This window comes from Anguilla anguilla, chromosome 16, assembly GCF_013347855.1.
Source record: "Anguilla anguilla isolate fAngAng1 chromosome 16, fAngAng1.pri, whole genome shotgun sequence".
In the NCBI taxonomy this organism is placed as follows: domain Eukaryota; kingdom Metazoa; phylum Chordata; class Actinopteri; order Anguilliformes; family Anguillidae; genus Anguilla; species Anguilla anguilla.
The window spans coordinates 14,863,503-14,889,256 of record NC_049216.1 but is presented as its reverse complement, the minus strand read 5'-3'; the positions used below and the strand labels follow the sequence as shown (position 1 = coordinate 14,889,256).

The following is a 25,754-nucleotide window of genomic DNA, read 5'->3' as shown; positions in this document are numbered from 1 at the left end:
GAACACGGCGAAGCAAATGGCCTTTATTACTCTCCACATTCAGAAATGATTTCGGTCATATTTCACTCAATGGTTATGGGATGCGGGCTAAAACAGCATGCGCTTATTGTGTTTTTTTAACACGGCGTGTTGTGTCGAGGAGACGGAGCGGAGAGCGATAGTGGTCATCAAAAATTGTGGTGTTGCAATATGAGGGAGGTGCCTCTTCAGATCAATGCGGTGACAGAGTGGGCTCGTTCTAAGGACCCGCACACTCTGACCTTTCCAAATCCTGAGACTGCACACTACATAATGAGTCTTAAATAGTACGTGCTACTTTATTAAACAATAAGTTCTGAACAATCATCTAGACAGAATGGAAGAAAATCATGTCAAGTTTGATTAAATCATTCTTCAAAGTATAAGCAAAAATTGTTTTTGTTACTGTAAAATATCTAAGCAAGCTTACTTCGATTCAAAAACAAAGGGGTTTTTTTTCCTTGTTAAATATGGCAGAACTTACCACTACTACCCACTGGATGGTGTAAGGTTATCATTAAATGATTATAGCAAGATTACAGGATGCAAGCAAACATCCATCATTTATATTTTACAAAACACCTTGAATAAACTTTTGGCTGCATTAGTTGCATAGAAAACCAACAGTAACAGCCCAGGAGCCTTTGTGCAAGTAACGGACTGAGAAATATAAACGTTTTTAACTGTGCATTTATGTGTTTAAACACATATGACCAAATAGCTAATTTATGTTGGTTTAAATGAGGCAGATAGGTTAATCCAAATGGTCAGACATACAGTGCAATAGTTTGTAGGGATAACCTATACCATATTTATGTATAGCAGAAGCAGTATTCAAGGGCACTGCCAGGGATTTGGGCCCCATCTGCCTTATAATGGGAATGATTTCAGAAGTAACCAATTCATTTAGCAGCAAAAGAACTGTATTTAGAATCACATTTAGAGATTGCACAATTCACTAGCTCAGAATCATTGCATGCATATAAGACATGTTCATACTCATCTCTGTCAGTCTGGCCCTGCTGCACAGGATTCCATTCATGCCTAATGTATCCTCTGGGCACAGCCTGCCACCCCAATTCAAAAGCAAGCCACTGAAATATAGGTGGAACATTCTGGAACATTAAACTTATCTTCCAGCACCCAATCTATGGCCTCATCACTCTCATTGTCCATGGATACACAAAAGGCCTTGCTCCAAGCTGTTTGACACGAAACAGAATTTCTGCTTAAACGATTAGTGTATCCATCCATGCACAATACATAAGCAAGCGACACCTATGAATGTTTATGCAAAAACCTGATGAATACTGAAAAACTTATAAAGTATGCATGTACTGCACTCCCTTACAGAAAAGTCCTTCAGACCAATCAAATTATTTTTCCCAGACTGTCAGATGTTAACGGTTATGGAGTTTCTCATAATTACTTTGTTTTTGTTAATTTGGTTTTGATTTTATTTTTCCCCAATGCTATATTAGTACAAAACTAGTAATATCAATAATAAATAATTTCATTATTTATTAATAAGTTTACATATTGTAAAAAGTATATGGAAAATACAGGAAGCAGAGAAATAACAAACTATCAAATTATCAGCAAAAAAATCTTTTGAAAACACCTTTTAATTTATGCATTTCCTCTCTATTCCATGAAGTATAAAATTTAATAAAATTTTATTACCACTCAGATAACAAAATGGCTTTGTTACCAGTCAATGCCATCTTTTTTCAAGGATTCAAGAATTATCAGAATCGAGGGTTTTTAAATTAATATTGAATGAATGCATTGAATGGAACACTCAGGAATTGAAAATTACAGATACACAGAAATGCCACATTTTGGAAATTACATGAAAATGTTTGTTAGTGTGTCTACTTTATCTGTTTATATGACAGTATTTTTGCCCGCTTTGGTTTAAATAATAATACGAAATACACTGGGTGTCTGATTTTCTCTAGTTTTCACAGCCGAGCCCCCCACAAGGTCAGTGGACCTCTGGGAACCTAACAGGACAGGAAGGCAGACGTGTCCTCTGAAATTAAAGGAACGGGCTGACAGGTGACTGCATACCTGTGCTCACTAGTGACCAGAGCAGATTCATGAGAGTCAGCCCCACTCACTCCTCTAGCCTCTTTAAGATGATGCATGGTTTCATTTCCATAGACACCATATCATGGGCCCAGCGTAGAAGTTTGCACCAAAAAATGAGTCATATTTACAGGCAAGAGGTTCATCAGAGGGCATCACACACTCTAGCTACTGTTTCACAACCCTCATTAGAATACGGGGGAAGCGTGCGCACACGCACGCAAATGCTGTTTGAGTCACAACACTTCTTTTTCCCCCCTTTCTCTACATTTTATCATACACTCAACCACAAGCTCAGGCCAGGTCATTTCTGCAACATCTTCAGTCTAGGAAAGACAAATATCTATGCTCCATGGATAAAGCGTGCTTGTATCGCTTCAACTAAACTATGCGGATGAATGTAATCTCTGATGAATGTAATTTCTGACGCTTACCAAGCTGCATGTCATTTTTTTCCATGAGGCCTTATTTCTGTTAATAATGATGCATCCATTCTTTTCACAATGCCATTTTTATGCAGTGCTACGTTCCTGCCAGGTGGATATTGAAAAATAGATTTTACTCTCAGTGAGGCTCACCTAGTTAAAGGTTAAGCAAATTAAAATTAGTATGTGCATTCTCCAATATGCGTGAAGTGCACAGTTCTCTTAAGATGGGGGACTGTGTAGCTAAGGCATGCAGATCCCCAACACCCGATTCACCAAAGATTCAGGCTACTATGACGTGAGGTGATGGCCAATTGCGTTTTGGATATGGTTAAGCTATTGCTATTCATGCATTAGCCCACTGGATCCCTGGGCACAGTCAGTATTGAGATTCTCTCGATTCTATCCAGGCCAAAGAGCTCATCACTATATTGTGCTTGATGAGCAAACCCTTATAAAGCAACTTCATAGTTTTAAAAAAAATAAATTTAAAAAAATGTTGTTTTGTTCCCTTTCAATTTCCAGTTCTCCTGCATTTTTCACAATGGAAAGAACTGAAAACAAGGCTTTTCAAATCTCACACAATCAAGCTACCAAAATCACAGCTAATGTAGGAGAAACACTAAATAACCTTTTCGTGTTCTACATCTGCTGTGTCCAGCCCACCTCCTCGGATTGCTTTCTATCCCAAAAGCAGGTCTGCAGTTAATGCTCAGCTTGAACACAGCTACTTTTCGCCTAATTATATGGAATATTCAAGGGAGTTATTAATAATTGTGTTATAATCTATTCAAAGATTTCAGAATTTCACCGCTTAGGGAATTTCAAATTATGTAGGAAATTATTGCACTTTCAACTAAATCTAGCCCACTTGAAATTTTATCCAATGCATCATTTTATGAAAATTAACTTCCTTGTGAACCAGGTGATTTCATAAGAATGTGAAAATTGGTGAGTCAAATCATTGCTTGCCAAAACAAGTCAGTGGCATTCCATTATCTGCCAGCAGAGGGCAATTATAACAGCAAGACACAATGACAAATAAATCATGCAGAACACATTTAATAAGGATAGACAGAGTGACTTGATGTTGGCCCACAACTCAGGTTTTTAGTTTATATTTATATTTTTGTTTTTATTTAATAAGCAGTCTGAATACATATTCAAACAATGCTGAACAATAGCAAACCATATACCACACATTTCCAAACAGGACGTCCTTTACAAAAGATTTCTGATTGAATACATTGTTGTACACTGTGAATCTGTGCACGCCGAGTTTTCCTGATAATTAAATTACAGCTTTTTTCCTTCCTTAATAGTTTCCTGTCACCACACCCCACCCCTCCCCCAACCCACTTTTATGATTTATTTGCAGTATGCTTTAGCAGTGTGGTTATGTTTTGTAGCAAGGCAAAGTCAGTCAGCCTACGCAAGACTCTGGGGTTGTTGAATCAAAGTACAGTGATTTATAAAATAAAAAAAAATAAAAAATCAATACACATTAAGCATTCCTTGTATGTGTTATATAAAATGTAAGGCTGTTTGAACAATCATTACTTCCATATCAAGAGGAGAGAGAGGAAAGGGTGGAAACAAGGACAATTCCACCCCTTTGAGCCAGGCTGCAGTGGCAAAATGACCAAGCCAGTGCAGACCCCACAGAGCCTTCGTGAATGCTACATTAGTTCTTTGATTAAATACAGTACAATACTGTTCCACTAGATAGGCTATTCATGCTCACTCACCATTCTAACATACTGATATCTCGCATGTTCTGGGAGTATTTTTACTGAAGCAATCCAGGTAAAGTATATAGTGTCAGGCAGCAGATTGGACAGGGCTACACTGCCATAGGGAGCGCACCAGTAAGCAGTTCATTTACTTACTAACCAGTCGTGTCCTTTTGACTGTGGAAGGTGCACGCCCTTTAAGGCAGATTCCTCCTCTACATAACACTTGGAGCACTTTCACTTGGCTTTTAAAAATTCACTTAATTTTATATTATTTTTTTTCATTTTACATTACTTTTTTCCATTTTAATTTATTTGTAACTGAATTAACATTTTCTTTGACAGTGTACTTGCTGCTACTGTATTTGCAAACCAGAATGTGCTTGGTTTAGAATTACAGGTTCAGTTACCTACCTGCAGTAGACATTTTAAGGGGAAAGCGGACATATACTACAGGGTATATATACATATAATGGTGCTTAGACTGGACGTTAGGTAGTCACCCATGTCTCTGGGAGTCTCTCTAATTTTAGTTTGTTCAATGGGGGGGGATATATGGGTGCCATTTATTGGGCCTCAGTGACAAAAGCCATTCTTTATTTGGTCAGTACATCGCTGTCAAGAGTCAAGCAGCTTTTTGCATAAGCAGAGCACCTCCTTTCTTTGAATTTCTGTGCAAATACCATACTGTGGGTTAACTGCAAGCCTTTCCAACCGAGGCTTAACCTGTGGATTCAGGGGGTAATTTGCACTTATTTTTTTCGGAGTCGTCTTGCATAATGTTATGTAAAATTAAACGTGCACAACCTGCTCTCCCATTTAAAGCACATGAACATAAGGTAAAGGACAAAAGTCTACTCAGCACATATAGCGAAGAATAATCAACACTTTGTTTAACATATAGGTTTCATCCTGCCATCTGTCACTGCAGATTTTCAAATTAAGGAGGGGTCATGAAAGCATCCGCATAAGTAGGAATTCTATAGGAAAGAAAAAGAGTTGCACACTTAATGCAGTCTTTTTTTCTTTTTTTTTCTTTGCAGTCAGAAAAACGATTAAAATTACTCAAATTAAGTGGAACAATGACACAAGTTTAGTTGAAAGTTCAGAATCCTGTCGAAGTCAGCAAATATTCACGTCAAACTGACAAACTAAATGATCAATTCCATATAGCCCATCAATACTTTATATAGTAGGCTAGTGTTAGCTGTACGATTGTCAAGCTTTTCCTTATCACCAATAGATAACGGGTATTTAAAACGTGTTCTTTTACAAAGTAAATTAGATCTAAATCTCCAGTTTCAAAGAGCCTTAAACAAGCAATAGAATAGCCTGAAAACAGTTGAATTTTAATTTTACAACGGTATCATTCCAGCGTAGGTGCCCAGAAGCCCCCAACAGGTTCACTGTAGGAACCAAAGAGACTACTATTATTTTTTTACCGTAAAACCGGGTAATAAGCACGCTTATCTGCAGTGACTTCTTACAGGAAAATATAACGATACGTCCCAACTGTCTACGGCATCTGTTAACGAGTCGGCTTATGAAATCGAGGCTACTGCAATAAAATCAATTCTGGTCACCTGACCCGTTTCACAGAGTCACGTGATTACTGCTCCATCCTCGCCATTTTGAGTGTAGCGTGAGAGAAAGAGATCACTTTTACTGCAAAAGGAAAAAGCTCAAAGTCTTTCATGTGCTGAGGCCAAAGATCATTGAGAATTGCTGGACCAGTAAGTAGTCACCGACCCAAAACATAAAAGCCGTATCACCTCGGATCTCTGGTAATTTGGTGGGAAAATGAATTTATTGCGCTGATATTCGGTGTGTTTTTGGTAGCTAGCTTGCTGGAGTATGGACTTCTGTATGGTTGGCAATGCAGTTGTCATGCCATGCTTCTGCCCCCTTTAACATTGGCGTTTCCATGGACCCCAATGCCCCGTTAAATCTTATACAGCTAGCTTCTAATGAGTGTTGAGCAGTTGTATGGTATAGGGTAACAAGCCTTATCAGGAGTGAATATGTTGAAAGATCATAGGCACACTCGCTGGTCAGCTGCATTTAAGGATATTGTATTTTTAGCATAATCTGTTCAGCCCGCCGACGCCCCCTGCTCATATCTATGCTAAAATATTCTTTGGGCGCGCTGTTCAGGGAGGTTGCTGGCTGCCGATTTCGCTTCTTTAAATCGTAAGTTGGCTGTCTGTTGTTACCTAGCTACAAGGGGTGATGCGCTAACGTTACCTTAGTACTCCGTAGGTAACGAGCGCTTTCTCCCCATGTTCGAGATCTAGATGGCGTTTGCGAGCGCTAGGCTTCCTTCTGTATTGCCAGACAGTTCACATGTACAATATGTTTTGTTTGATAGGATACAGACATCTCCAGCTGCCAAGGTAAAGATGATTAAGTAATTGGTTAATACGAATAGCAAGCCAGCGAGCTCCAATTGGCTTTTTTTCCTGCTTTAGATCGAGAGGGCAGTCTTCGAAATCCCAGGTTGATTACTTGTAGTAATGTGAATTCAAACAGGGAAGTGATATGGTCATGTTTATAAAAATAGTCTTGATCCAGTCTTTTAATGGAAATAAGCCGCATTCAACAAAAAAGAGAAAGTATAAAAACGGGAACATGGTTTGCGGTCGAAAGTGTAAAATAATTTAACCTCACCGATAAGAACTTTAATCATAGGAAATCCAAAGCGTTTCCTCAGACGATTGCTCTGATGAATCCACTTGCTTCATGATGTGGATTCGCCAAAAACTATGATGAAAGTTTCATTAGCTTGTATACATGCTAAAGAGAGGCTAAATTTGGCAGCAAGAGGAAGACAATGTTGGAAAAGGAAGTACATATTACAACACCCTAGGCAAATAGACTTGGTACCATTTTTAGCTTCCAATTTGGAGAAGGAGCAGGAAAGAGTAACCATAGGTCGTGCTATACGAGTTCATCAGTGGATAATGTGTACAGCAATTGCAGTTCAAGGGGTAGTTGAATTTGTGACAGAATTAATATTTTATGTAAAATACACATGCATGTGCATGCACACGTATGTAGGCCTATATCCCTGCTCATTTCCTCCCCATAAATATTCCGAAATTACCTGTGCAAACCATTAAATTCTTAATTTTCAAATAATTTGTACTTCCAAACCACTTAATATATATGATATAATGGTTTACATACATTTAAATGTCAGTGCAGTCCTGGAGGATCCCGGCTTCTGCTTACAGCTGGGTTAAACGTATAGTGAACATAACTCGGGGGGGGACTCCAGGGGCTTAGTGCTGCTCATCAGGATGACTGTTATTGTTTTGGTGGGGGGGAAGTTCATCTCTATTGAACGGGGACTACGCCCTCCAGCATCTACAATGGTAAAGGGACCCTGGAGACCTCAGAGAACTTCCTGCAATCAAAATGCACAGAAATGCCTGGGGTTTGCTGTGATCCAACAATGCAAATTCTCCAGGATGAAGTCATCCTATCCTATTGTACACTTGGTGCTAAATAACAAGTGTGGGGAGCACATTAGGCCTGGGAAGAATAGGCTATTTGATATGCTCAGTGGTAAGCTGATGTGTTCTAGCACAATGGTAGGCAGGGTATGTACTGCGGATGTGATATTAAAAACCCAGCATGCACAGGTGGACTGGTTCTGAGGTGGAGGTGTGATGGTATTTCCTTTAGCACACTATGGCTGGAGATCATGGTTTCTGTTTATTGAGGTCTCCTTGACTACACAAGGCTGTAGAGACCATGTTCTGGCCCCACACTGCAAACACTGTAGTTCCTCGAAGGAAAGGTTTGTCTGGGTGTAGGGCTGGGAGGGTCATGTATAAACTACATTTACAGGAAATGCAGCTTTACAGTATCAGATTTACAGTAGCGTTTCTTTGGGCTAATTGCACGACAGGCCTAGTCAGGCACAGTAGCCTATAAGGTGCAAGAAAAAATAAAAATGCTAATTATGGCATGAGGAGTCGGTTCCCATGCTGGGGAGGGCAAATATGCCTGCTGGAAACCCAGATAGTGGTCAGCAGAAAACCTTGTCATGCCACACAGAACTTAGTTTAACTTTCCAATTGCTACATGATAGTTTGAAATAGTGCGGTCTTCATGACTAAGGTTACGTTCAAGTCTCAGAAACATACAGAATACGCACTCCGCTGTATTGCGTTTTCTGCCCTTAGGCATGGAGGAGACCAGCAGTGTGGCGCTCCTGGTCCCCCACACGCGGGAGCAGCAGGACGTAGCCTTCGCCCCGGAGCTGGGGGCTGCCATCGGGGCGCAGAGGCAGGCCGCCGACTCCCTGATCCAGGTGATCGAGAAGCTCAGCAAGATCGTGGAGAAGAGGCCCAGGCGCTGCACGCTGTCGGGGAGGAAGAGGCCCCACCTGCCCTGCGCCTCCGTCCCACCGCAGGACAACAGGGGGGAGGGCGAGGACGCCCCCTCCAAAAAGGCCAGAGGCGGCGAGGGGCCTGCGGACGGGGCCTCCGGGGAGGACCGTCTCCAGCCAGGAGGCGCGCAGGAGGCGTGTGGCCACAGGACGGTCACCTGCTACCAGTGCAGCCTGTGCAGGTTCACGTCCCCGGCGCTGTCCCAGCTCAAAGAGCACCTTCAGCAGCACGACGAGCAGCAGAACGATATCATCCTCGTGTGCTCCGAGTGCTGTTTCACCTCTCGCCAGCAGGAGGAGCTGGAGGCGCACATCAGGGAGCACCTGGGCGGCGAGGACTGCGTTAAAGACGACGCGTCGGAGTTGCGGGGTGGCACGGGGAAGGGGGCGGAGTTCTTCGGGGAGGAGGCCAGTGGCCCGCGAGCGAGCGCAGAGGACGGGGAGGCCAAAGCTGGCCGCGATGGCGCCGCGGAGGGAGAGCCCGCCGGGAAGAAGTGGTACAGCTACGAGCAGTACGGCATGTACCGCTGCCTGATCTGCAGCTACGTCTGCGGCCAGCAGCGCATGCTCAAGACGCACGCCTGGAAGCACGCCGGCCTGGTCGACTGCTCTTACCCCATATTTGAGGACGAGTCAGAGAGGCCCTCCGCGCAGGCCCCGGCCCCTGCCGAGGAAGCCGTGGTGGTTCTCGCGCCAGAGGCCCTGCACCACGCCCCTTCCTTCCAGATCAGCCTCTGCCCCGTGCCGGCCGACTGCCAGGAGAAGCCTGCCGAGGAGCCGGAGGAGGCCAACGCCCCCAAGGTCCCTGAGGCAGAGGAGCCAGTGGTGGAGGTGCAGGTCACCACCGAACAGGAGCAGGAACAGGAGTCCTCCAGCATGGACAGCCTCCTAACCTCCGCGCAGAAGATCATCAGCTGCAGCTCCAATGGAGCAGGCCACGTCAATGTCATCGTGGAGCGGCTACCTGGAGCAGAGGAACCCGGAGCCAGCAAGCCCTTCATCATAAGCCCAGACACGCAGGCCAGAGAGCCCTTCATCATGGGCCCAGACACGCAGGCCAGCAAGCCCTTTGTCATGAGCCCAGACACGCAGGCCAGAGAGCCCATCATGGACCCAGACACACAGGCCAGCAAGCCCTTCGTCATGAGCCCAGACACGCAGGCCAGAGAGCCCTTCATCATGGGCCCAGACACGCAGGCCAGCAAGCCCATTATCATGGGCCCAGACACACAGGCCAGCAAGCCCATTATCATGGGCCCAGACACGCAGGCAAGCAAGCCCTTCCTCATGAGCCCAGACACGCAGGCCAGCAAGAGGCTACTGGTGGAGGAGGCCCACCCAGTGTACTACGAGGAGGAGGTGGTGATCGGCTGGTGTCACGGCGACCCGCAGCAGGGCGGGGCCGAGTCCCCTGAGGACCCGGCGGCGGACGAGAACGTCCCGCCGGCCCGGAGGAGGACCCACTCCGAGTCCCTCAGGCTGCACTCGCTGGCCGCGGAGGCCCTGGTCGCCATGCCGACGCGGATGCCCGAGCTGATGAAGGCCGGCATCAAGGGCGTGGTGGAGCTGAGCGCGCAGGGCCCCGGCGCCGGCCCGCGCTTCGTGGAGATCGCCTCCGCAGGCGAGGGCCTGGCCGGCGTGGAGGACGTGGCGGGGGGCACGGCAGCGCTGGTGGGCCTGGAGCTGCAGGCCTCCCCGCGCAGGGACAGCGGTGCAGCGGCGGCGGCAGGCGAGGGCCCGGCCAAGGCGGGCATCAGCGTGTCCCTGCTGACCGTCATCGAGAAGCTGCGCGAGCGCACCGACCAGAACGCCTCCGACGAGGACATCCTGAAGGAGCTCCAGGACAACGCCCAGAGCCAGCCGGGCGGAGAGGGCGCCGCGCCCGACGCCGGCCTGGTGGAGTTCGTCCCTGACAGCGACAGGCCCTACCGCTGCCGTCTGTGCCGCTACAGCAGCGGGAACAAGGGCTACATCAAGCAGCACCTGCGCGTGCACCGCCAGAGGCAGCCGTACCAGTGCCCCATCTGCGAGCACATCGCCCAGGACAGCAAGGACCTGGAGAGCCACATGATCAACCACTGCAAGACCCGAATGTACCACTGCAAGCAGTGCGCCGACACCTTCTACTACAAGGTGAGGAATCCCACTCTTTACTTCACCTGCAGTGAAAACCAACAGAGACGTACTGCTGTGAGCTGTAGAGGGAAACGGCCGTTCAGGGTTAGAGTTGTTGAGCGATTGCTTCTTTATTGCGCCAATCCTCGTCATAAAGATAAGACAAAATAAACCGTCTGAAAGCATCAGCGAGACAATTTTTATTATTATTTTTTATAACCAAAAGTTTTTCACGAGAGCCTGCTACACTGCAGCGCAAGGTTATTAGTACGTGCAGTCCAAGAACGTCTGTTGAAATTTCGGCATGACGGCAGCCAGGCTATTTGTGAAAATGAAATTCTCCACTTTGAAAGTGCGTGAGTTTAATTTCCGCTTGCAGGAAAGTTATTTGTGCAGAGCTCGCTCCATCACCGTTTTCCTCATGCTTCAGAGTCAGCTGAGGAACCACGAGAGGGACCAGCACGGGCTGGGTGACTCCACGGCAACGCTGATCCCCGTCACCGAAACGACGGCTGCCATGGAGGAGTCTGAGGAGAAGGCCGCAGATGAGGGTAAGGACCGCAGGCGTGGTCACGCACAGACGCGGTCACACGGTATAGGGGTGGTTGATATGACCGTTGCAGATCGGCAACAAAACTAGTTCAGCGTGGGCGTGTCTTCACACAAATCGTGGAAGCGCCCTTCAAACCATTCAGAAAAATTCCACAGTAACGATTTCACAGCATCAGCAAGTAATATGAATGCACTGCTATGAATGTAATTATTCAGCATTAGCATGCATGCATTTAGACTGAGGTTTTTCTTCCATTCTTTCCTTCATTCAGTCAAGGACTTCCAACAGAATCCACTGTAATAAAAGGCTACATTTGCTTCTCAGCTTTTTAAGGCGTAAAAACTCTATCGGTTTTGACTATTGGAGTAGAACGCAGTCAAACTCGGTCCCGCTTCCCGTCTTCGTTCCAGATGCTTGCAGCGTGCAGAAGATCTACAAGTGCGACGTGTGCGACTACAGCAGCTCCACGTACGTCGGCGTCCGTAATCATCGGAGGGTCCACAACTCGGACAAGCCTTACAGGTACGGGCGGAGCCCGAGCCCCTTTAAAACAGGCTGAGGCCTGTGAGGCCCTGGTGTGGACTGTGGGGCCCAGTCCTCTGCAGAAGCGTGCTCACACAGCCGTCTGACTGTACAGCTGGGTACACAGCTCCTGGAGTCACCCCTCTAATCACACTACGGTGTGTGATCACAGGAGAGAGGAGTTTCTCCAAACAGGTGTGTAACTGGCCAAGGGGTCCTAGCAGATGGAAGCATTTCAAGGGGCATGATGTACTCCATTCAGATTCAGGAATGCAAGCTGTATCCTCTGTATGCTGGTTTTTTGTTCCAACCACAGGTGCAACCCTTGAACAGTAATAGAGAACCTTTACATTGCATTTAATTGGGCCCTTTAAAAGTCTGTTAAATAGATGCGTTTACCCCAAGGTCATGTAACGTGCATAACTAGGAACACAAGGTATGCAACTTCTAAAGCCAATATCAGTAGCCAATATTTGGCTGGCCATATATTAACACCCTGGATTACATTATAGCACAAATGCAAACCAAAACCAAGTTTCCACAGTCACAGAAGTAGATGCCCACAGGTGTCAGCTTAAGTCAGAAAAATATAAATATATATTTGCACGTCAAACTATTGAGTTAAGAGTCTACAGGCTCTGTTGACTCTCCGTATAGCTTTGCTTATGGTTTTTTTTTTCCTTTATATACAATCTACTCATAAACCTGAATATTTTACTGATGCAATTCAGGTGAAATACCTTGTTCAGATACAACCGCAGCACCTCAGCTGGGAATAATACCTGCAACCCTTCAGCTGCAGGCCCAGTTCCCCAAACATCATACTACACTACCGCTTCCCCCCACTACAGAAAAATACTGACATCACCTCAACCATTCATGGCTTTAAAAAATACAAAAATAACAGAACTGAAAGCAAACCAGTTCTGAAAATCAGTTGTTTGGCTTATGCACAATTATTCAGCCTTTACAGCCTCTAACATTAACAGAAATGGTTATTTGTATGGAAGATTCTAGTCACTCCTTGCCTATGGTCAGCTAGATTTAGACAGCTTTGGAGGTGCAAGCATGTAACACAAATTGCCAGCAGAGGGCAGTAGTGCTACATCTCACCTATGGGTTCACACTGCACAGCATCCTTGTACCATTCAGTCAGAGCTCTTCATGCACGCACTACATTCTGGCCACTTACACAGGAGTATCGTCTCAGGAGGGGATAAATGTTGAATTCGTATGGCTGTCCACTGGGCAACCAATATCCCAAATCTGGTTGCCCAGGTTTACCCCTCAGTTGGCCACACCAAGCACTACTCCACAAGCATGAAGACAATAAAATAGAAACACGTTACTGCAGTTTATTTGCAAAGAATTTATACAAGACCATTTTAAAGACAGCAAGTATTTACACAACTAATTTCCTGCTTTCTCTGACAATCACCAATGTGCAACAGTAGCTGAAATTAACAGCGGCTGTCTGTGCTGTGGCCCCTCTTCTCCCCCGCTCCACTGGGCGCTGTTAATGCAGCCTGGGTGCGGCATCCAGGGTTTCCTGCAGCACTTGGCGACTCTCCCCTTTCTCCAAATCCATATTGCAGCAGCGTGCTCGTCACAAGCAGCACCAGGCCTTCTTCTCGTGGCCAAAATTTCCACTAATTAAAAAAGTGTCAGTTTAAAAGTTCCTTCGTAAAGTTAGTTGAAAATCTTTTCACCTTTAGATATAGTCAGGTCAACCGGCTAATTTAGCTAGCGACCCATATTAGCTGCAAATAGATTATCCATCTACTTGATGCTAATGCAACAACCCAGCTTCTCCCCATTTAATATATGCCTCAAATATTGAAACATACATGGTTTACTTAATACACCGAACGATGTCTTGCCTCAAAGTTAATCCTGTGATATACAGAACGAGCTCTGTCCACTGTCAGAGTAGCGCTGAGGTGCCAGAGAAATTCTCCCCAGCACCGTTGGCACGTGAGTGCGGGTTGCGAATGAGGAGAGGGGGCAGCCAATAAAAAGCTCCTTGCGCCTTTCACAAATAAACTCAGACTGAACAACTATTTTTGACCAGTTGTGCAGGTGCAGTTAGCGCTGGGAGAAAAAGAAGAGGCATTGCGGGGGAAAAAATGCCAGGCCTCTACAACCTTTTGCCTACCAGGCAAGCAGTTCTCAACAACTTCAGTTGCTTGGAGCCAGAAAGCAGTGGTCCCAGATACCAGCCATTTTGTCCACCCCTGTGTCTGTGTCGCAATCAGTAGGCTTCACTCCAGAAGTGTCAGACAGTGCAGCCGGCTGGCGGGTTCTCCATTATGCCAGTTTGAACGTTTTGTCTGGAGGCCTTTGCACTGCTCACCCTGTGGGCATTGCTTGGTCTGAGCTTCGCGATAAATGGCCCTGGAAAAATGCCAGTCACACCTTTTGTGCGCAAACACAGAAACACTGTTCAGCTCAGCCGGCCGTACCTAATTATTTATGAAGGTTTTTCTAGCACACCCAAGTTTTACTTCTCGGAAGTATTGATTTAAGGCACACCCCATCATTTGCTAAACCCAGCGTGCCCACCCCCCATTGATGGGATAGGATTGTGATGTCTGTCGGGGCAGAGAGCTTCTGGTCTCTGATCTCCCCTCTGCTTGTGTATCTCACAGGTGCTGCAGTTGTGATTTTGCTACAACTAACATGAACAGCCTGAAGAGTCACATGAGGAGGCACCCCCAGGAACACCAGGCTGTGCAGCTGCTGGAGCAGTACAGGTAGGAGCAGGACAGCTGTACTGCACAGCTATGAGAATAACAGGCTCTGTACAGGCAGGAGCAGGACACCTGTACTGCACAGATGTGAGAATAACAGGCTCTGTACAGGCAGGAGCAGGACACCTGTACTGCACAGATGTGAGAATAACAGGCTCTGTACAGGGAGGAGCAGGACAGAGTGGAGCACGGCAGGTGTGCGCTATACAGGTAGGGAGAGGGGCAGGTGTGCGCTATACAGGTAGGGAGAGAGGAGCAGCGTCAAGACTAACACACACTGTACAAAAAACGTGCAGACTTCACACCATTGCACGCAGTTCGCCACGTACTCAAAGTAAATGCAGACTTCGCTTTACTGTTGTCTGTCGGACGCTGTATAACAGTTAGTCTGCCAGTTCAATCAATTTGCTTTTATTTAGCTAGCCAATACAAATTCGTATGCCACAATTCACTTCGCTACCCTTCACATGAATTGTAACCTCGAATCAAGTCATGATAAAGATAGGCCGACACAGCAAAAGGAGACGCGCTGTTGAGCTATTGTAGCGAAAACAAACGAACCGATAGCCATAACGTTACTCCTCTGTAAGCTACCAAACCAGCTAAACACAAGAGCAAACCGATAGGAATTCTCCATACAGAAAATCATAGATGATCAAAGAGACAATTACATTAGCTATACACATTAATTTCATGAATTTATGAAATGCAGAAGCGCTACATCTTGAAACAGCCAGGAAGATTAACGTCAGATAAACTAATTCAATCCTAGACTCCAGCTCCACTTAATTTATCCTTTGGCTCATTTAACTAAAGGGTTGGGAAACTTACTAAGAAGGGTTAGAACCTAAAAGCGTGATGCGATGGTTCTTATTATTAGTACATTAAATAAACGCACTGCTGTAGAGGTGGTCCCCAACTCCCCAGAAACCCTGAAAGAAAACCAACGCACTCACCAGTGGCGGTGGGAAGAATCCAGCCATGAAGCGGCATGCATGGCGATTGTTCTGGGCCTGCCCAAGATTCAGGCTACGGCGCCGTGTTTGTTTGTTTGTTTTCTGTCCAGCTTTGTTGTTCAAATGCTTTTTTTTAACACGCAAAACAAAAAATCAAATAAAAAAGATTCCTTCAGCGGTGAACAAGTACAACAAACACAAGGGATATACGCAAGATTCCAAAAACAAAATAGACGGTGAGACACTCAATACAAAACGGTTCTAACTCTGTAGCCGACCTTTTTGAAACGATAGCTGCCAAAACAAGATTCTCCACAAAGTAGCTAAATCTCTCTATAAGTCTTCTACAACGTCTTCTTGTCATGTAAGTTTCGTCCTCCCTGTTTTTCATTTAACAATTTCCCGCCACTGTATTCGTTGCCCTATGACCCGTTAGGTCAGGTGGATAAGGTGAAAAACCACTGGACATAATTTTATTTTATTTTTTAAAGGGGGGGGGGGGGGGAGGCAATAGGCATACGTACAGCCCACACAAATCAAAGACATAAAATAAAGCCTTTCCGATCGTGTGCTTAATTCTACTACTACTGCCTTTGAAAGATTGATTAAGTGTAGCAATGACAGATTGATAAAATATTGGTGTATAGAATAGAAAATCCGGAATGTTATCGATGGTAAATCAGTTCAAACAAATGGTAATAAACCAAGCCAGCATTCTGGTAAAATCATTTAAGGTAACATTATGGCGACATTTTAGATTTAAGCCAGTCTTTAGCAAATTGTGTTCTTTTTGGCACTGAAACAAGATGTGGGAACACCGTCCAAATTCGAGAAAACAACAGATGCAGAGAAACCCATGCTGATGGAGCCTCTGAATAGCAGAGCTATTTTTAATATTATTCTTGAGAAAACCACTGCATGACTTCGTCGGAATATGGTGGCACTGGCAGATGATGCATTTTATTTATAAGCGCAGGGATGTTGTGAATCCGCTGTCTCCTGAGGATAAGGGGATTTGGCTACAGAAAATAAAAACGCCATTGTTCTCAAAAAAGCGATATCGGATTGATTTTTTATTTTTTTTTAAATGCATTTACTGCTGAAAATGAACTGTACCGCTGGGTAAACAGCCTTAACCACCTGAGCAGTTTCTCTCAAGGTGTGAAGTTCTCACCTTCACATGTGAGATATCCACCTACCTGCTGTATAGCCAATTAAAGTAACACAAGGGGTCTTCCACTTCATATCTGAACTCATAAAATGTTTGTATCATTGCCGGTTGCTTTTTCCCCCAATAATTATGCGAAGTGATGTGTAGTAATATCAGTTGTTATCCTGTGTTTTAATAGCTCACTTTCTAACTCACACTCACTTCATTAATGCTGAATATTTACATGAAAACCTCGATTTGCGATGTGGCTGCAGTGCGACGGTTTAGATTTTCAAAGCAGAAACGCAAAACAAGGTGTGATTTCTTCTTGGCAGCATCTTCAAATGTTCATTCAATTATTTTAATTAACAGGGATTGTCTGGAATGAAGAACCAAAATCTTTAGTGTGCGCTGATATACAGTTATAGACAGTGAGACCCAATTTGACGTTGATATAAATCCCAGAGGCAAGATCATTTAGCTTTTTCTTTTTTTTTTTTTTTTTTAAATAATTGAAATTAAATTGAAACTTGTTTTGTTTCAATAAAACTTTTGTTTCAAGCTACTGTTGTCATTATTTCTTAGTTATTGCATAGTTTGTTTAGGCTGTTTAGCTGCAGGTTTAATGGGAAATTAAATCTGGCCCTTAATAATCATGTAGGCAATGTTTTAAGTCTGACGGAAGAATTTATGAGATTCGTTCAGACTCAATTTTAGAAAAAAAATTTCCAGGTGCACCACGCGCTTTGCGCACACCTATGGCACCGAAAATACCAGCATTCACTAGCCACGCCCAGTGCACCTATGCCTCACGCCATTGACATTGCCCATGTGCTGTGTGACATTGATTCCGGAAAATGAGTCTATTGGGCCCATGCAGAACAGTGGTTTTCTGATTTCTGGTGCCATGACACAAAATTGTTTGCGCACACGGAAATGTTTGTTTGGATTTTAACCCAGTGCGCTCCCACTGCCTGCAGGTGTTCCATGTGTGGCTACGTGTGCAGTCATCCTCCGTCTCTCAAGTCGCACATGTGGAAGCACGCAGGTGACCAGAACTACAACTACGAGCAGGTGAACAAAGCCATCAACGAGGCCATATCGCAGAGCAGCAGGTAAGCACCAGCCCTTTCTGGAGTCCTCTGCTGTTGCACATACTTCAGCACAGACCAGGCACGGTGTGTGTGTGTGTGTGTGCATGTGCTGGTATTTATGGCTGTAGACACATGGAGGCTTTAGCATAGAGCACATTTTACATGTTTGTGTGTATTTGTGTGTGTGTATGTTCATGGCTATAGACACAGGGAGGCTGTTGGACGTACTTTAGCATAGAGCACATTTTACGCGTTTATGTGTGTGCAGACTTTAGCATAGAGCACATTTTACGTGTTTATGTGTGTGCAGACTTTAGCATAGAGCACATTTTACGTGTTTGTGTGTGCAGACTTTAGCATAGAGCACATTTTACGTGTTTATGTGTGCAGACTTTAGCATAGAGCACATTTTACGTGTTTATGTGTGTGCAGACTTTAGCATAGAGCACATTTTACGTGTTTATGTGTGTGCAGACTTCAGCATAGAGCACATTTTACGTGTTTATGTGTGTGCAGACTTCAGCATAGAGCACATTTTACGTGTTTATGTGTGTGCAGACTTCAGCATAGAGCACATTTTACGTGTTTATGTGTGTGCAGACTTCAGCATAGAGCACATTTTACGTGTTTGTGTGTGCAGACTTCAGCATAGAGCACATTTTACGTGTTTATGTGTGTGCAGACTTCAGCATAGAGCACATTTTACGTGTTTATGTGTGTGCAGACTTTAGCATAGAGCACATTTTACGTGTTTATGTGTGTGCAGACTTTAGCATAGAGCACATTTTACGTGTTTATGTGTGTGCAGACTTTAGCATAGAGCACATTTTATGTGTTTATGTGTGTGCAGACTTTAGCATAGAGCACATTTTACGTGTTTATGTGTGTGCAGACTTTAGTATAGAGCACATTTTACGTGTTTATGTGTGTGCAGACTTCAGCATAGAGCACATTTTACGTGTTTATGTGTGTGCAGACTTTAGCATAGAGCACATTTTACGTGTTTATGTGTGTGCAGACTTTAGTATAGAGCACATTTTACGTGTTTATGTGTGTGCAGACTTTAGCATAGAGCACATTTTACGTGTTTATGTGTGTGCAGACTTTAGCGTAGACCACGTTGTTGGTGCGTGTGTCAGACAGTGTGTACGCTCATGGCTGTAGACACAGGGAGGCTACTGGGGCAGTGCATTGCAGCTTCTGCTCTGGTGCAGGTCTCCCAGCATGCCTCAGAAATCCACCGCCGTGCTGGAGCAGGCGTGCGCGCTCTCCAGCGGAACGGAAAGGGCCACGCCCAGTTTGGACCCTCCGGCTGCGACCTCTCTGGAAACGGGTGGGGCGGGCGCGCCTGTGACATCGGCAGAGGTCGTCCAGCACTCGTCCCCGGCCGGAGGGACCCCCAGTGCCCCCGAGAAGGGGGCTGCTCACCCCAGGGTGGGCATGGAGTACTGCGTGCTGCTGTTCTGCTGCTGCATCTGCGGCTTCGAGTCCCCCAGTAAAGAGCGGCTGATGGAGCACATGAAGGAGCATGAGGGGGAGATCATCAGCATCATCCTGAACAAGGAGCAGCAGCAGGGAGTCCAGGCAGCTGCCCCTGGCACGGGCCACTGAGGAAACCTCGCCCCCTCCCCATCCCACAGACCCAATGGCAACCTGCACTGCCCCCATGCTCCTCCCCCAAGGTCCCCACCGTCCCTCAGGATTATATACCCACACTTATTCTGAGAGTATCACTATGGAAATGTACGTCTGTGTCCCATCTCTGCTACTCTCTCCCTCTCTAACAGTCCCTTTGTCTCTCTATCTCACTCGTCCCCTCCTTCCTCTCTATGTCCATCTCTCTTAACAGTCACAAATGACTGTCGGTTTTACGTTGCCTTTCCTCTTGAAAATTTGATCATCCTTTTTCAGATGGATGACAAATGATGGTCAGTCTGTAACTAACGAACAGGAAAACTAGGCCATCAGAACCTTCATTTTCAAAGGAATCTTAAATATTTTTTTTAGAAAATAACAGTTGCATACATTTTTGGATCTCCGTTGGCTAAGACAGTCAAATACCTCATTAAACCAGTATTTCTGAGTAGAAATAGTGTTCAGCCCGTCATACTGGGCATAAATGGTATGAATGGTAAGAAGGCAGCTTCTCTTATGAATCACTCTTCACTGTAATATTTAATCTATAAACACACACACACACACACACACGTGCATTTATATTCAATATTTAAGGTTCCACCCCTTTAAGCTTGGTAGGAAACTAGACGCTTGCCACAGTATGAGTCACAATTTATATTTTCGTTAATATTTATTTAATTTATGTTTATACGTGTCATTTTATGATACTTCTGCACAAAGGACATACATAAAACATCATTGTGTGCATGGTGCTATTGAACTGTTAAGCTGTAAAATGCAAAAAGTTCTCGGTTCACATAAGTAACTCAAGGAATGTGTCATATATATCCTACAAGAGTGGGATAAACGGTTTAGAAGGGGTATGGCTTCTCATTTTTGTAGGTTTGTGTCATGAACCACATCTACGTAATGTAACGGTGACATTCTCATGGTCTGTGGTCCAACATTCGTACCAGTACATTTGTAGTTCTCTCAGACTGACAGGCTAATAGGTAATCTTGGTACAATTTGAAATGGCAAGCGCTAAGTGACAACGTATAACTTTATATTAAGTTTGATTTTGTACAATCATACGCAAGTGGTTATTTGACAGAGGAAGTGATTGGTAGCTATTAGTGTTTTTCATTAGGCGTTTTGTACTGTATATTATTAAATATGAGTCACCTTGATATTTCAATTCATTTGCTACTTTATAGCTCAGAGTGATACCTTACCAGCCCAAATGATTTCAAAATAGCTTATTTTATCTCAAAACCAAAAAGGTGATCTTTATATCATTTCATAATTAAGGTATTAATGTCTTTTTAGAATTTATTTATATTTAGCATATTCTCAGTTAATGCTATCGAGTGTCTGAACTCAACCAAAAGCATTTCAGTTCTGATAGATTTTAAAAAAGAATACATTTGTATCATTTTTATTAAGCTGCTTACTTATGACTGACATTACTATTTCTGTCCACCTTTTGCTAAAGATCTCTTTAAAAACACGCTGTTGCTGCAGGGAACATTTGTTGGACAAACTGGTGGTGGGATTGCGAGTCTGACATTGTAGACCCTTTATCTAAAAATTGTGGTCAGATATCAGTGGGTCTGGTGTGTGTGCATGTATGTGTGCGCGATTTAGCGTGTCTAAGCATAAGTATATTCCACAGCTGTTGGATTCACTTGAATGTATTTTCTAATTAAATTGCATTGTAAATCATTTAACTGACATTAATTTGGAATTTTTACTTTTTTGTGAGGGGCGTCGGCTGTTCAAAGTAGTAAAACATGACCTCCCCATGTAGTTTAATGCACACTCAGTCTTATTTATGCTGAAATATATTCTTTAGTTCATTTGCATACCTGTACTGTTTTTGGTCAAGCAACGGGGGTTAAAATGACTGATTTACTTTGGTGGTTTCTGCATTGCATTGAAATATTGTTATCTGTTTGGCATGCAGACAATATAGCCAGTAAGTAAAATACCAGCTGATTATTTTTATTTTTCCTATTTAATTTACAATTTAGAACAGGGTGAAACAGCTTGACTTTAAGTCACACTTGCATATTTACTTGTTCCTATAGCTTTTTTATGCATTTTTGAATGACCTCATAGGCGCATAAAAACTGAATGGAATCTGAAAGTTGATGTCTATGCCATTTTCTGCAGGCATTGTGCGTTGGATATTCCCGATCTCTTGTAATGGCACTTATGTCACCAACAAATTAAAAATCTATGTAGATATCACTGATTTAATGTTATTTTTGCAGTGGGTGTACTGTAGTGCAGCAGAATATATTCATGTGTGTGTCGTTTGACTTTGTTACCTTTCTGGACATAAAGAAAATACGTGGAATTAATTGGAGGATTCTTGTTTTTGTATAACAGGAATGCAACCATAGATGTGAAGTGCAATATTCATTAAGATGCTCAGTTGCAGAATACGGAAAAAAAAAACGATGCACAAACAGATTGAAATCCTGACTGAAGAGTAGAATAGCTCATTTCAGCCTGCCTCAGACAGTGTTGTCGTGCATGGTAATGTGCCAGCTTATGGCAAGGCTTCTGTAGAATGATGGGATATTGTATGTGTCTATATGTATAGACAGAAGCCACGGGTATACCTCATGGTTGTGTCAGAATATAATGCAAATGCCTGCCTGCCTGCCTGTCCATGCAGCTCAATAAATAACAAGCTTTATAATCTGTGGTTGCAATCCTGTACAACATTTGATTATTTGAGTATGCCATTTGAGCAGCGTGTACCCTCTATGGTTGTTGTAAACAGTGTTCAATCATTCCTTGCCTAGTGTGCCAGATTTTGAGCTTCTTCCATCACAGATTTTGGAATAACATTTTGCATTGTGGGATGTCATGCTGCAGGTTTAAAAATGTTTGAATTTTTGAAAGTCCTTTTGAAATTTGGCTAAAGACAAGAAAAACCGTCAAATTAATAAAAACTTTAGGCTCCCAAACGCTAACTGTCCTTGTAATTTAGAATGCTTCTATAGGAAAGTTGGTACATTTCAGTTTTTCAAACCATCTTTAGCCCCAGTCATTGCCATGGGCAGGAGATAGAAATATAATTAGAATTTCCTTGAAAATCTTTACATTTATGCTAAATGTTTTATATGTTTTTTATTTTAGCCCTTTGTGTCACCTCTGAAAATGTAAAATATTTGATTTTTGATCTAATTATGCAGAAGACTCAAAAAACCTTAAACGTCATCGTAGGAAATCAATCAAAACCTTCTGCTGTCTGTTCATTTTGGATTTTTAGTTTTTGGCCAAGAATGAATAATATAAGAGTTATTTATAATGGTCATCATTTTGTAATTCAACACTCACAACACAATCAGACATGTGCAAACCACAATTTCTCCTTGTGGCACACCTGGCATAGTAATGACCCTGTTTGGGGGGGGGGGGGGGGGGGGGGGGGGGACTTTACTTTAGACCATTTTTGTGGGAATTTAGTTTCGATTTTAGACTGCGTTGTAAAATGAATATCCATGTCTAGGAACCTACACTTTATATCACCTTTGATCTTTAAAGCAGAGCTTTGTGCCTCCTGTTACGGCTGTGGCTCTGAGTGTGGTAGAATATGATTGATTCTAGGTTTTAGTAGGTATAGTTGGAGAGATAGATGAGGGGTCAGTGTTGCGATATATATCCTAGGTACGATAATCAAATGCAAAGCTCTCATGAAAGTTTGCATGGGTCCTGTACAATGTTACAGCATGTTAAAATGCCTATGAAATTTAGGATATGTCAACCAGAGAAAATTTACAGTGCCCTCGAATTATTTACACCCTTGATAGAGATGAACAAAAAAAAAACTGCGAAAAGTACCAAACTGTATTTAAATGAAAAAAGTGAACATTTTTTTATTTTGATTCTGTGAAATGAACCAAAGTTACACTTCTGAAATTATAGATTTCCCCCTCCCCAAAAAACCCTTTTCAGTATTTTGTGCACCCTCTATTCATAAGGAAAACATTACGGAATCATCTTCTGTTGTCTTTTTAAAAAATTATTATTTTAAAAAACAAACCTTGGTGATGTCTGGTGGTAGATTTGTAGGCTGTGTCTCCAAGATCTAAACAATTTTTGTGGTCTCGAACTGTGATATTGAATTTTCACCTGAAGATACGATTGTGTCCTTCACCAGGCACATTTATCACTGTTTTTAAACTGAATTTACCTGAAAGTGGTTATATTTGTTGAAACCATCTGACTCGAGGGAAATAACCCTTTGTCTTGTTTCTTAGAGGTCTTTGCTTTTCCTTATGGTCATGACCCACCAGAGTTTACACTTGCGCCATCATGTCTATACCCCAGTAACACAAAGCCATGTGAGGCCACAGTATAGTTCCCCATGACTGACATCAATATTTGTTGGATTTTAAGTTTTATTGGGGGGCATAAATTCACATCTTGATGGGGGGGGGGGGGAAATAGGCTAAAATGTTTTTTCTTCAAATCATTGTATTGAAGAATTTAGTTGTCCCTTTTTGGCCAAACAAAATAAGTCATGAACTGTATTTTATAAAGTCTTCTTTGCACATCTTTATCCAGGGTGTGAGTAATTTGAGGGAGCTGCATCCAATAGCTTGGGCTGTTTGATAAAACGCTTGGTGTCATTTCCTGTTTTGAGTTCATTTTCAAACCTCATCGCTAATGGACAAGTCCATTTGTATCACAATGAACTAAAATTCAAGCATATGTAGTAGGAACATTGTAGTGAATGAAATGTTTCCACTTGTGTGCCTTTGTATGTTCTTATGCTGACTTTCATAAGAATGTCCTTTTGAATGCCCATAAAGTGAATATGTAAGTACGCCTCAAAGCAGGAATGTCCTGCTCCAGCATTTCAGTTTTATATCACAAGGTCTGGTTTTCACTTACTGTATGTACTCTGTTCAAACTTGACAGTCATTGATTTTGTGATGTACACCAACCTATCTGGTACTATAAGGATTTATACAGGATTGCTTATATAAAAATGTATATATTATTGGAAACTTTCTTTTTTTTTTTTTTAAAGAAAATCTATTTTTAAAAATGTCTTGTAAAAACACTAAGAACATTTAAACAAAAAAAAACAAATGCTTTTTAGCCAAAGTGTAGAACCATTATGGCAGGCTTAAATACCCACTGCAACTTGAACAGTTTATATTTATAATTAAATTCAGCATATTAAGCTGCATGCCTTAATGCCAAAGCAGTGAAGAAAGACTTGATCACATCTTTTACCCAGTAATCTACCCTTTTAGATATTGTAACTGCCTTCAAGTTTGTGATGTTAGATTTATTTATTTTGCATACTGTCTTCGGTTATTGTTATGACATTTCATTGGTAATAAAGACAAACAAAAAAATTATCCATTTGCATCATTTCTGGAGGAAAAGGAGTGGTGATTAGTACAGCCCAAGTTAGTAAAATCTAACCTTTAAATCACTTACCAAATGTTGAATGTAGTAGTTAACAGAAATTAGGCATTCCAGTCATGATTCAGTTCACTAAAGTAGGGGTGTCAAACTCCAGTCCTGGAGGGCCAGTGTCTGCCAATTTTTGTGCTTTCATTTCAATAAGTGGCCAATTAAGACCTTGAGATTTATGTGTGTTGACTCTTTAGCCAATCAGCATCTTAAATTAATAACTGGTGCAGAAACACAGCAAGCCAGCACGCACTGCAGCCTTCCAGGACTGGATTCTGACCGAGCCCTGTTTCACAGAGCATGATTACAAAATTAGTTAGTTTGTGAAACCTGGAACCCTCCCAAATGTGGAATATGGACTGAAAGTTCCATTCCAGGTTTTACTCAATTCAATAATCCTGCTCAGTAATACCCCCCACGCACTCTAGATCGTTATACTCCCTTAGTCTCCTTTTCAAAAGACTCATACAGCGCAAACTCATTCAGCAACTACAGCAGCAAAGGCTGTGCCACAAGCTAAATTGTGGCAACCATTTCACTTAACTGTGTTGTGATCAGTTTTTGCGCATACCTTTAAAAATACCCATTGCATTTGCACATGAGCCTTCAATAGCATATTGTTAAGACTAGTAGTTAAATCCACTGGCTAAACTTAGGTTTTGGTTTTGAATACCCTCCATAGTATACACCAATATTGTGCAGAGTAGAATCTCCAAATTTTACATAGTACAGAATAATGTTACTTTGATCCATGCAACACTTCAGCCTACCCAAGCATTTAATTTAATTTCTTATTTTAAAAGTACAACATTTTAAGCAGATCAGACAAGTTGAGGCTCCATGAAACAGTGCAAGTATGGAATTATAATAATTTCAGCACAGTGCA

The 25,754-nt window shown here is 43.0% G+C and overlaps 1 protein-coding gene across 1 annotated transcript; it reads left to right on the top strand.

Annotated features, from left to right (window-relative positions):
* The first annotated feature begins 5,894 nt into the window (after positions 1-5,894).
* znf507 (zinc finger protein 507) lies at positions 5,895-21,782 on the top strand. Its single transcript, XM_035396217.1, has 7 exons — positions 5,895-6,000; positions 8,458-10,796; positions 11,209-11,329; positions 11,742-11,853; positions 14,502-14,606; positions 17,690-17,824; positions 19,018-21,782. The coding sequence occupies exons 2-7, from the start codon at positions 8,460-8,462 to the stop codon at positions 19,412-19,414; spliced, it is 3,207 nt and encodes a 1,068-aa protein (XP_035252108.1). The 5' UTR covers positions 5,895-6,000; positions 8,458-8,459; the 3' UTR covers positions 19,415-21,782.
* The last annotated feature ends 3,972 nt before the right edge of the window (positions 21,783-25,754 follow it).

Excerpts from the sequence above, each read along its gene's own strand:
- znf507 (XM_035396217.1), top strand. The coding sequence starts at position 8,460 with ATGGAGGAGACCAGCAGTGTGGCGCTCCTGGTCCCCCACACGCGGGAG. Across the intron at positions 10,797-11,208 it reads CCGACACCTTCTACTACAAG|AGTCAGCTGAGGAACCACGA; the intron begins GTGAGGAATCCC and ends CTCATGCTTCAG. Across the intron at positions 14,607-17,689 it reads CAGCTGCTGGAGCAGTACAG|GTGTTCCATGTGTGGCTACG; the intron begins GTAGGAGCAGGA and ends CACTGCCTGCAG.